The sequence below is a fragment of the Hemiscyllium ocellatum genome, chromosome 5 (genome assembly GCF_020745735.1).
Source record: "Hemiscyllium ocellatum isolate sHemOce1 chromosome 5, sHemOce1.pat.X.cur, whole genome shotgun sequence".
NCBI lineage: Eukaryota > Metazoa > Chordata > Chondrichthyes > Orectolobiformes > Hemiscylliidae > Hemiscyllium > Hemiscyllium ocellatum.
Genome location: NC_083405.1, coordinates 113675251 through 113688253, shown reverse-complemented (window position 1 = coordinate 113688253; position 13003 = coordinate 113675251). Strand labels below are relative to the sequence as shown.

At 41.6% G+C, this 13003-nt stretch overlaps 1 protein-coding gene across 4 annotated transcripts in view; it reads right to left on the bottom strand.

Moving 5' to 3' along the window:
* LOC132815828 (disco-interacting protein 2 homolog C) overlaps positions 1 to 13003 on the bottom strand; it is a 608767-nt gene that overhangs the window by 66853 nt on the left and 528911 nt on the right. For 2 of the 4 annotated variants that reach the window (XM_060825111.1, XM_060825112.1), the window contains 2 exons: positions 10407 to 10505; positions 7236 to 7366 (listed from right to left, as the gene is read on the bottom strand). In XM_060825111.1, coding sequence (XP_060681094.1) covers positions 7236 to 7366; positions 10407 to 10505 — 230 coding nt within the window. The remainder of the gene's footprint in view (positions 1 to 7235; positions 7367 to 10406; positions 10506 to 13003) is intronic. The other 2 variants (XM_060825113.1, XM_060825114.1) reach the window with 1 other exon arrangement.

Sequence of the window (13003 nt, the reverse complement as noted above, 5' to 3'; positions counted from 1 at the left end):
TGAATTTAATACATCAACTTATTTTTATATAGCTCTTTTAAATGTATGAACCATCCCAAAGCACTTCACACGAGCATTAAAAATCCAAGTATGATATTGAACCAGAGAAGGAGATACGAGATCAAATGGCCAGGTAGGGTTTAAGAAGTGTCTTAAAGGAGCAAAGTAAAGTAAGAAGGACAGAGATATGCATTGGGAATTCCAAAGCTTACAACATCTGGCATGGCCTCCAATTAGTGCAGCAATTATGAATGGGAATGCACAAGTGACCAGAATTAGATTTGTAAAGATATCGCATTGTGTAGTGCAATTACAGAGTACAGATTACAGAGATAAGGAGGGGCAAGAGCATCCAATATGAGACCCCATATTTTTAAACTGCAGCCCTCAGTTCTAATTTCCTCCGTTTAGGGAAATAACCTCTTACCCACTACCCTGTCAAGCCTCCTCAGAACATTTCAGTAAGATCATCTCTCATTCTTCTTAACAGTTATGGTGGAATTACAGTCGGTTCTGCTATAATGCTTTTTTTTCCCAACGTGAATTGGCTGTAACGTGATTGAAGAATTAAGACCGTTATTTATAGAACGTGAACTTTCCTTTTTTTCTGCTGTTTACCTATTATTTACTTACCTATGCTACTTACTATGTGATCTGCCTGTATTGCTAGTAGGACAATGCTTTTCACTGTGCCTTGGTACACGTGGCAATAAATAAATTCAACTAAACTTGATATAACGCGATTTTGGCCCTATTAGTCGAAATGGCAGAACTATTACAGAATTTTCTTATAATACAAGATAGAATAGAACTATCACGCTCTATTAGAACTGACTGTAATTAAGGATGGATTATTGGTTTGATGAACTCATGACTTACCAGTTTTACCTGAATAGGTAAATGAGACACTTTGTAAATGCTGCCAATTTTGCAGCGCTTTCTTATGGTGTCAGAAATTCTGCTTTCAATTTCTGCAATAAAGAGTGAACCCACACATTTCTGTTCCAGAGGAAGTGTATTTATACTGAACAAAGGTGTCATTAATTTCAACCTTGCAAACTTGTACTTGAAACAAATTGTAAATAGCATGAATGACCTGGCATTTGAGCTACAAAATTACGTGTTACTAATTTACCTATGTTTGCATGTAATTGATTATTTCTAGAATGAAAAATAGTAGGATCAACAATGTCTAAAACTAGTTTCTGTAAAGCTTATATCCTGGTGCCAACTGATATTTATCTAGGATCATTCATTACTTCCCAAGGGTGCAATCTGACATGTGTAGACATGCTAGTTCATCAGCTGGCAGAGACTGGCATTTGGTAATGATCCTGAAAGGCTGCCAATTACATGCCAAATCAAAGGTATCTTGCACTTGGAAATCTAATTGAAGTTAGTCAAACACATTTTATTTTGAATTATAGTGTTGTAGAGTTGTGACAGCACAGAAGCAGACCCTTCGATCCAACTTGTCTGCACCAACCAGATATCCAAAACTGACCTAATTCATTCACTAGCATTTGGCCCAGATCCCTCTAAACCCTTCCTCTTCATATACCCATCCAAACATCTTTTAAATGCGGTAATTGTACCCGCCTCTACCACCTCCTCTGGCAGCTTGTTCTATACATGCACCATCCTCTGCATGAAAACGTTTCCTCTCAAGTCCCTTTTAAAACTTTCTCCTCTCGCTTTAAATCAATGCTCTCTAGTTTTGGACTCACCTACCCTGGGATAAGGATCTTGGCTCTTTACCCTATCCATGCCCTTCATGAAGTTAGAAATCTCTTTAAGGTCATCCCTTAGTCTCCAACACTCCAGGGAAAATAGCCCCAACCTATTCAGCTTCTCCCTATAATTCAAACCCTCCAATCTTGGGAACATTCTTGCAAATCTTTTCTGAACCCTTTCAAGTTTAACAACATCTTTCTGAGAGCAGGGAGATCAGAATTGAATACAGTATTGTAAAAATGGCCTTATAATGTCCTGCAGAGCTGCAGTATGATGTTCTAATCCTTATACTCAATGCCCTGACCAGCCACCTTCTTCACTCCCATGTCTAGCTGCGACTCTAACTTAAGAAATATGCATTACCACCCTTAGAGTAAAAAATGAGGTCTGCAGATGCTGGAGATCACAGCTGCAAATGTGTTGCTGGTCAAAGCACAGCAGGTTAGGCAGCATCTCAGGAATAGAGAATTCGACGTTTCGAGCATAAGCCCTTCATCAGGAATAAGAGAGAGAGAGCCAAGCCGGCTGAGATAAAAGGTAGGGAGGAGGGACTAGGGGGAGGGGCAATGGAGGTGGGATAGGTGGCTTCTGTGCAGAGGAGATGACCTGGGGGGTGCAGTGAGGGAGGGACTCACTGAAATCCTTGTAGAGGGAGGAAGAGAGCTTCTTCAAGGAAGGCATCCTTGTAAGAGGATTCGCAGTAGGTTAAAATCTTCGAGTAAAAAATGAGGTCTGCAGATGCTGGAGATCACAGCTGCAAATGTGTTGCTGGTCAAAGCACAGCAGGTTAGGCAGCATCTCAGGAATAGAGAATTCGACGTTTCGAGCATAAGCCCTTCATCAGGAATAAGAGAGAGAGAGCCAAGCCGGCTGAGATAAAAGGTAGGGAGGAGGGACTAGGGGGAGGGGCGATGGAGGTGGGATAGGTGGCTTCTGTGCAGAGGAGATGACCTGGGGGGTGCAGTGAGGGAGGGACTCACTGAAATCCTTGTAGAGGGAGGAAGAGAGCTTCTTCAAGGAAGGCATCCTTGTAAGAGGATTCGCAGTAGGTTAAAATCTTCGAGTAAAAAATGAGGTCTGCAGATGCTGGAGATCACAGCTGCAAATGTGTTGCTGGTCAAAGCACAGCAGGTTAGGCAGCATCTCAGGAATAGAGAATTCGACGTTTCGAGCATAAGCCCTTCATCAGGAATAAGAGAGAGAGAGCCAAGCCGGCTGAGATAAAAGGTAGGGAGGAGGGACTAGGGGGAGGGGCGATGGAGGTGGGATAGGTGGCTTCTGTGCAGAGGAGATGACCTGGGGGGTGCAGTGAGGGAGGGACTCACTGAAATCCTTGTAGAGGGAGGAAGAGAGCTTCTTCAAGGAAGGCATCCTTGTAAGAGGATTCGCAGTAGGTTAAAATCTTCGAGTAAAAAATGAGGTCTGCAGATGCTGGAGATCACAGCTGCAAATGTGTTGCTGGTCAAAGCACAGCAGGTTAGGCAGCATCTCAGGAATAGAGAATTCGACGTTTCGAGCATAAGCCCTTCATCAGGAATAAGAGAGAGAGAGCCAAGCCGGCTGAGATAAAAGGTAGGGAGGAGGGACTAGGGGGAGGGGCGATGGAGGTGGGATAGGTGGCTTCTGTGCAGAGGAGATGACCTGGGGGGTGCAGTGAGGGAGGGACTCACTGAAATCCTTGTAGAGGGAGGAAGAGAGCTTCTTCAAGGAAGGCATCCTTGTAAGAGGATTCGCAGTAGGTTAAAATCTTCGAGTAAAAAATGAGGTCTGCAGATGCTGGAGATCACAGCTGCAAATGTGTTGCTGGTCAAAGCACAGCAGGTTAGGCAGCATCTCAGGAATAGAGAATTCGACGTTTCGAGCATAAGCCCTTCATCAGGAATAAGAGAGAGAGAGCCAAGCCGGCTGAGATAAAAGGTAGGGAGGAGGGACTAGGGGGAGGGGCGATGGAGGTGGGATAGGTGGCTTCTGTGCAGAGGAGATGACCTGGGGGGTGCAGTGAGGGAGGGACTCACTGAAATCCTTGTAGAGGGAGGAAGAGAGCTTCTTCAAGGAAGGCATCCTTGTAAGAGGATTCGCAGTAGGTTAAAATCTTCGAGTAAAAAATGAGGTCTGCAGATGCTGGAGATCACAGCTGCAAATGTGTTGCTGGTCAAAGCACAGCAGGTTAGGCAGCATCTCAGGAATAGAGAATTCGACGTTTCGAGCATAAGCCTGTGCTTTGACCAGCAACACATTTGCAGCTGTGTGCTGTGCTTTGACCAGCAACACATTTGCAGCTGTGTGCTGTGCTTTGACCAGCAACACATTTGCAGCTGTGGAATTCTCTATTCCTGAGATGCTGCCTAACCTGCTGTGCTTTGACCAGCAACACATTTGCAGCTGTGATCTCCAGCATCTGCAGACCTCATTTTTTACTCGAAGATTTTAACCTACTGCGAATCCTCTTACAAGGATGCCTTCCTTGAAGAAGCTCTCTTCCTCCCTCTACAAGGATTTCAGTGAGTCCCTCCCTCACTGCACCCCCCAGGTCATCTCCTCTGCACAGAAGCCACCTATCCCACCTCCATCGCCCCTCCCCCTAGTCCCTCCTCCCTACCTTTTATCTCAGCCGGCTTGGCTCTCTCTCTCTTATTCCTGATGAAGGGCTTATGCTCGAAACGTCGAATTCTCTATTCCTGAGATGCTGCCTAACCTGCTGTGCTTTGACCAGCAACACATTTGCAGCTGTGATCTCCAGCATCTGCAGACCTCATTTTTTACTCGAAGATTTTAACCTACTGCGAATCCTCTTACAAGGATGCCTTCCTTGAAGAAGCTCTCTTCCTCCCTCTACAAGGATTTCAGTGAGTCCCTCCCTCACTGCACCCCCCAGGTCATCTCCTCTGCACAGAAGCCACCTATCCCACCTCCATCGCCCCTCCCCCTAGTCCCTCCTCCCTACCTTTTATCTCAGCCGGCTTGGCTCTCTCTCTCTTATTCCTGATGAAGGGCTTATGCTCGAAACGTCGAATTCTCTATTCCTGAGATGCTGCCTAACCTGCTGTGCTTTGACCAGCAACACATTTGCAGCTGTGATCTCCAGCATCTGCAGACCTCATTTTTTACTCGAAGATTTTAACCTACTGCGAATCCTCTTACAAGGATGCCTTCCTTGAAGAAGCTCTCTTCCTCCCTCTACAAGGATTTCAGTGAGTCCCTCCCTCACTGCACCCCCCAGGTCATCTCCTCTGCACAGAAGCCACCTATCCCACCTCCATCGCCCCTCCCCCTAGTCCCTCCTCCCTACCTTTTATCTCAGCCGGCTTGGCTCTCTCTCTCTTATTCCTGATGAAGGGCTTATGCTCGAAACGTCGAATTCTCTATTCCTGAGATGCTGCCTAACCTGCTGTGCTTTGACCAGCAACACATTTGCAGCTGTGATCTCCAGCATCTGCAGACCTCATTTTTTACTCGAAGATTTTAACCTACTGCGAATCCTCTTACAAGGATGCCTTCCTTGAAGAAGCTCTCTTCCTCCCTCTACAAGGATTTCAGTGAGTCCCTCCCTCACTGCACCCCCCAGGTCATCTCCTCTGCACAGAAGCCACCTATCCCACCTCCATCGCCCCTCCCCCTAGTCCCTCCTCCCTACCTTTTATCTCAGCCGGCTTGGCTCTCTCTCTCTTATTCCTGATGAAGGGCTTATGCTCGAAACGTCGAATTCTCTATTCCTGAGATGCTGCCTAACCTGCTGTGCTTTGACCAGCAACACATTTGCAGCTGTGATCTCCAGCATCTGCAGACCTCATTTTTTACTCGAAGATTTTAACCTACTGCGAATCCTCTTACAAGGATGCCTTCCTTGAAGAAGCTCTCTTCCTCCCTCTACAAGGATTTCAGTGAGTCCCTCCCTCACTGCACCCCCCAGGTCATCTCCTCTGCACAGAAGCCACCTATCCCACCTCCATCGCCCCTCCCCCTAGTCCCTCCTCCCTACCTTTTATCTCAGCCGGCTTGGCTCTCTCTCTCTTATTCCTGATGAAGGGCTTATGCTCGAAACGTCGAATTCTCTATTCCTGAGATGCTGCCTAACCTGCTGTGCTTTGACCAGCAACACATTTGCAGCTGTGATCTCCAGCATCTGCAGACCTCATTTTTTACTCGAAGATTTTAACCTACTGCGAATCCTCTTACAAGGATGCCTTCCTTGAAGAAGCTCTCTTCCTCCCTCTACAAGGATTTCAGTGAGTCCCTCCCTCACTGCACCCCCCAGGTCATCTCCTCTGCACAGAAGCCACCTATCCCACCTCCATCGCCCCTCCCCCTAGTCCCTCCTCCCTACCTTTTATCTCAGCCGGCTTGGCTCTCTCTCTCTTATTCCTGATGAAGGGCTTATGCTCGAAACGTCGAATTCTCTATTCCTGAGATGCTGCCTAACCTGCTGTGCTTTGACCAGCAACACATTTGCAGCGATTACCACCCTTAGGTCTCTTTGTTCACCAACACTCCCCAGGACCCTACCGTTAACTGTATAAGTCCTGCCCTGGTTTGTCTTATCAGAATGCATTTATCTAAACTGAATTGCATCCACCAATCCTTGGTGCATTAGTCCATCTAATCAAGGTCCCATTGTACTCTTCACTGTCCACTACACCACCAATTTTGATGTCATCTTCAAACTTAATAATTATACCTCTTATATTCACATCCAAATAATTTATTTCAATAAATATTGAAAAGCAGTAGACACAGCACTGATCCTTGTTGCACACTGGTGGTCACAGGCCTCCAGTTCAAAACACAACCCTCCATCACCCTTTGTCCCCTACCATCAAAGTCAAAAATCGCACAACGCCGTGTTCAAGCCAATTTTGTATCCAACTGGCTAGCTGCCCCTGGATCCCACATGATCTAACCTTACTAACCAGTCTACCATGCAGAACCTTGTTGAATGCCTTGCTGAAGTCCATGCAGATGACATCTACTGCTCTGCCTTCATCAGTCTTCTTTGTCACCTCTTCAAAAAAACTCAATCAAATTAGTGAGACACAATTTCACTAATAAAAAGCCATGTTGACAATCCCTAGTCAGTCCTTGCCTTTCCAAATGAATACAAATCCTGTCCCTCAGAGTTTCCTGCAACGACTTACCCACCACTGGCGTCAGGCTCACTAGTCTACAGGTCCCTGACTTTTCCTAACCATCTTAAACAACAACACCGTACTAGCAACCCTTATCCACCAGCACCTCAGAAAAAGTCAGAAAAAAATAGAACAGTAAGCATAGCTTCAATTGATTTTTCACTTTATCTTATTTGTTTTATGGACTGGGCGAATGGAGCAACTATTGTGAATGCGAAGCAAGCTGCTAGATTTGCATTATCTGGTCAGCAACGGAGGATAAGGCACAAGATTCATTATGTATGTTTCTATTATTTAGACCATAACAAGGATTTTGGATACACAGGACAAAAAGGCAAGAGAGTGCTCATGAAGAAAGTCATCACGTCAGTTCCTCACCTACAGAGGCACCAAAGAACAAATCCAAGACCACAGTAGGGATCCAGGCAGATTGCTACTTCTCGGGATGGGTAAAGCTCGCACTGCAGCTTTATCGAACGACACAAGGCACTAGTTGCTGCATGGGACATCTGCAGGGCAAAGGAAGTGTTTTGTTAGAAATTCTAAATCTGCATAAGATTGAAACTTTTTTCTCTATAACTAAACAATTTGATCTAGACTTTCTCTCACAACAGCAACAGTACAAAGACAAAAAACTATGACAATGTGGAAAAAACATCATTTTTTAAAATTATTGACAAATGCACATATAAAGACAGCTTGCAGAATTAATTATCTTAGTATTTCTCACAGTACTGTTCTCTCAAAATAGCAAAATTGGCACAACTCTCAAGTCTAAATGATTTTCAAATTGTATTTTCATAAAGTCACAGATTGCAGCTATCTGAAACACAGGCCGGATTTTTCAAAACTTGGAAGATCTTTAAAAATTGCAGGTATGACCTGGATGCAAATGTCCTATTCCCATTTCCAACAGATCCCATTTTTTTTGCCAGGCAGGAGCAGGGACATGATTCACAATGGTAAGTGCCAAAACTCAGCATGGTTTTGTGAACTTAGTGCTGAATTCAAATACTTTGGCTATTTCAAGGGCTTTAACCTGTAGCATGGGAATTACAACTGATAGACTGGACATAGAAACCCTTGGATGATGGATAGTGTTTCTTTAAGTGACATGATTTGAAGCTTTTGAAAAACACTTCTTGCTCTTTAAACTTGAAAAACACAAATTCAGTGCAAGACTGATTCTCAGGTTCTGTGGCACAGTTTAGACAAGAATGTTGTTAAAACTTAGACACAATGGTCAAATTCTTTGTTGGCATTAGCCAAGGATAGTCATTAAGTCATTATGATTGCTTGGCTGAGTTTCAAAAGTAACTAATGGGAAGTAAGGTGGCTTAGTGGTTAACACTGCTGCCTCACAGTGCAGGGACCTGGGTTCAATTCCAGCCTTGGGTCAGTGTGGACATACTCCCATTTCAGGTGCTCCAGTTTCCTCTGACAGTCCAAAAATGTGCCGGTTAGGTGGATTGGCCATGCTAAATCACCCTGTAGTGTCCAGGGATGTGCGCATTATGTGGATCAATCATGGTTAATGCGGGTTAAGGGAATTGGGTGGGGGTTAAGGGGGGGAATGGGATGCTCTTTGGAAAGTCAGTGCAGATTTGACGGGTCAAACAGACAACCTCTATGCACTGTAGGGATTCTACGATTCCATGGATTTCAGGGGTTCTGAGGTCATACTGTGATTGACAGTTTAAAGTGGCTAACAAAGGATTAACTGCCACTGATGGGTGGCTGGTTAGAATTTTGTTTTCTTTTCATCAAAAGATCAAACACTCGAGATGTAAAAGCTTTGACAAGATTTCAAGAATGCGAGATGTTTCACTATTAAGTATGCAAGAGATTGGTGTTGAATTGCTAAATGTATATTTTTTCCTCCTCTCCACATAGTTCCTGAGGTCTGCCCATGAAGGATACTGAGTGGGTAGTCATGGGAGTGCAAAAGAATATGAGTGACAATGGAGGGAGAGGTACAGGTGGTAGATGAGTTGGCATGGAGAGGGTGTACTCAGTGTGTATGTTGTATCAATAGGCATACAGACACAATAGGCAGCAAGAAGGAGCATGGGAGGTTATGATGGAGTGTGAGCTAGAGAGCCTCACAGTTCAAAAATGATAAGCCCCAGAGAATAGAGGTGGGCCTTCTAATCAGCTTGGACTTGGTAATTGGCCACCCATGACCATCCATTATTTGCTTACAGGTTGGCAGACATGACACTCTTGTACCTATGACTACCTGCAAACGAGATCAGATCAAAGAGGGCCCTTGCAAGAAAGCTGATCTGTCAGGTCAAAAAGTTTCACAACTCAAGCTACCTACTTTGATAACAAAAGTACGGTCCATAGTCTCTTTTGAAGATTGTTGAAAATTGATGATCCTATAGCTTATCTGTCTGAACTTGATCATCATGCATCATAAAATTGAGCATGCATTGTCAGAGGCCAGAATTGCCAAACCAACTCTCTGCTGAATGAAACTTTTGTTAAGGCCTTAACTCAGTTCACCACCACCTTCTCAAGGCTAACTAGGGTTGGGCAATGAAAGCTGGCCCGGCCAGAAATGCTCACATCTCAAGAATGACTTAAAATAAAAAGTTGCCTTAGCTTCCCAAATGGGGAGAATTGCATGTGGGCTTGCACTGGAAATCAGGACACAAAGTCAGGAAAATTTGGCCTTTTGGGCACTAAAATTGTTTTGTAAAGTGAATCATTCCGTTGAACCTGAAGACCTCACGCTAAACTACAGTTTTGGCTTAGCTGCCATGCTCCAGTCGACTTCTAAATTGACTATTAGCAACCAGAAATTTGATTTCAAACTTGATCATCACCACAAAAAGTGCATGCAGAATTTTCATCTGGGGCTAGAAATTTAAAATTAAACTATGTATCCTATAATACTATGTAAGTTAATAAATGGCAGCTGTTGACATCCAAAAATGGATGATATAATACTAGAAAGTGCATGGAAATGAATTTTTGGCAAATACAAATTGTTTTTCTATATATCCATTCAGAATGCTCATAATCTGTGCAGTATAAAATTACAATTTGATAGATAATACCATAAATTAATCATATTTCAATGTAAACCTCTTAATGCAATACAATGAAAACTCTGGACTGGAAAATCTTGACAATTTAAATTTAAGATTGTTCAATATGCTAATTAAGAGATATTGCAATTATAGATCAGAGACCCAGCTCTCTCAATTAATTCATTTCTCCAGTTCAGATTTGTCTATATTATGTTAACATTTTAGGATTTCTAATGAGCACGCAGTAAAAATGATCAACTACACACAATTTGAAACATGTAAAGTAGTTTAGCAATTAGCTTGCAGAAAAACATTTTTTCATATTTAAATTACTTTAATGTTAACAACAGAAAATCAATTATATTCACAAAATCCAAATAATATGAAAACAAACATTTGAGAACAGTATTAGACGGCTCAAACAGGTCTTTGGGCACTTCACTAACATTCATAATAGCAGGAGAGACGGCTTTCATGAATAAAAATAGCAATAGTCTATCAAAGGACTCACATTATGAGTGAACTGATTGATGGAAATAGAGGGCAAGGCTTGTGTATATATGCCAGGTGCTCCTGTGTAAGAGTCTTCAACCTCCCAGCAGTAGTTTTTCTACATTTAATTCAAACTAAGAATTCTTAGTAGTCTGCACATAAGAAATCCATTACATTTTACACAACGGAATTGTATCAGCTGCAATGCAAAAATGTTAAGTTTCTCAAATGGGACAACCCAATTTCAATCCCAGGTTGCTTTATCCACATTCACAGTCTGGTTTTCCCTAGGAGAGAAAGTACTGTTAAGTTTAACAAGATCATTTTCTTTGGTGAATTGAGTAGGAGGGGAGGCGGCATAACACTGAAGCATGTTTCGTGCAGACTGATCAATGTTGGTATTAATAATGTCTGTGGAAATCTACACAGGTCAAATTGATCTATTCTCTCATTCAAGGACAGGTTGGAAAAGTAGAAAAACATGGATGAAAAAAGAAATGTAAAATTGAATTATTTCTGTTCTTAGTGAAAAGACTTATTATCTTTCTCCTACAACTTCTGAATATGAAATAAATGGCAAGGATAGGGCATGGGAAATTAAATAATGAAAAATGGTGCCTCACATGAAAGAATATCTTGTTGAGTTTTACTGTTAATTAGAATAAACACAATTTCAAATATTGTGTCAGAATGCATACCATATAATAACAGTCAAAGGCAAAATCTTTCATTCTGCAAGTCTGAGAGTGAACCCAGTCTACTAATGAATAATGCAAGTCAGATGTGCACAGTGACGACTAAAGCTCACGAGAGAATCAGGTTGTGGCAGTCATGGTCCAATCTCCAGAGTGCAAAAGGCAAACAAGTGGAAAATGGAAACTAATAGAAAAGCCTTAATCTAATGTTGTGATCTGTTCTCACATTCCAGTAAGATAATTTGAAAGAGTATAGGTAAGAACAATTAATCAGAATCATGCCTTGAATTCAGATTAATAGTTCTTATCCATACCCTTTCTCCATTTAAAATTTATGCATTTTCTAGCATCATTATCACATTTAATACAAAATAAGATTACTTACAGATGTACAGTGAAAAAAACTATAAATGAACAAGTTTGATAGGTTGGTTTGCAAACATTTGGTTGAAAGTCATAGGAAATTTGAGTTTTATTTAACCAAGTTTAAAGTTTTATTAGGAGATTCTGGTATACTAATATAGCAGTTATGAAGAAGGAAATTAAAAGCAATTTAGCATTCAAATATTCTAATAGCATTACTGCAATACCTTTAATAATTGTGTTACAACATTACAACCAGCCAACTCATGAAATGTCATCATTAAGCCAAAGAAGCTTTCATTCAATTTTAAAGCAGTAAATGACACAAAACATTATAATACCATGGTCTGTTTCCAGGATTACATGACTGTATCTTAGTCTACTCTCTTATTAAATGGTACAGCAGGCTTGAAAAGCCTAATTTGTATGCATATCCATCCAGAAAGGCTATCAGAGACCGTACAATTCCGAATAGGAGACTTGTATTTTATTTACATCATGCTTCGAATTAGCTTAACCTCAGCATCAAATTGGAAAAAAAAAATCTGCACATAGAAATAACCATGCAGTGATTATACATGACAAGTTTTGAATAGGAAGTTATTGAATGTGTTTTTTTCTTTTAAAGAGTGCGCACATTGACTGTACTCATTTTAATCAGGATTATACTTGCTGAAGAATGGAGCATCTTTCACTCTCACCATTGTGTCAACACCAAGTATCCCGTGTTTGACTAGTGCACCCAATATTCTGTTTCAATAATACAGCAAGACCAAACATATTGTAAAGCCTTTACTGCACAATTGCAACATCTCTCCATTTCTTAAATCAGTCATTCTGTACCTACTTAAATAAAATTGTCAATTTGGATCCAAATTGTAATGTAAGCCCATATCCACTCGCAACTGGACTAAAATATCCCCAGAATGGATATGACCCTACAACCAAAAGTGATTTTCGTTCATTAGGCTGGGCTAGATTTGATTCCACGTCACAGAGTTGAAAGACTATTGCCTTCTGGAACATTTCAAGTACAATATACAGTGAACAACTTACATATAAAATTTGGTAAGATTAACGCAATAACTTAATACTACTCATGCAAAGAAAACACCTTTCAACTTCGAGAATGGGAGAAATTTTCTCATATTATTAACAGCTATATTGAAAGTTTAAGTATACATGGGTTTCTTATTTTCTCAACTTGTAACACAGGCAAAAATAACAAAGCCATCAACATAAGATAAAGCTCCAGAGAGAAAGCTCCTTTTGCAATAAGCACCTTGAAGTCATCTAAACACAAAGTTAGCAACAGACAGTAATTTAAAGATCATTTAAATAACTTGTAAAACAAATTGTGTTTAGTTTTCCAGTATTTTATTGCAAGAACAATGTCAAGGTGCTCTGAAACCTTCAGCAGTAAAGCAGTGGACTTGTTGCCAGTTAGACCAATGGACATTCAAAATTAATTTAAGGTTTTGTTGTTTTTAAGGTTCTTTGATCACGTAATGATCCAGAGGGAATCTGTGACAGTGTTCCAGCTCATACCATCCCAAAC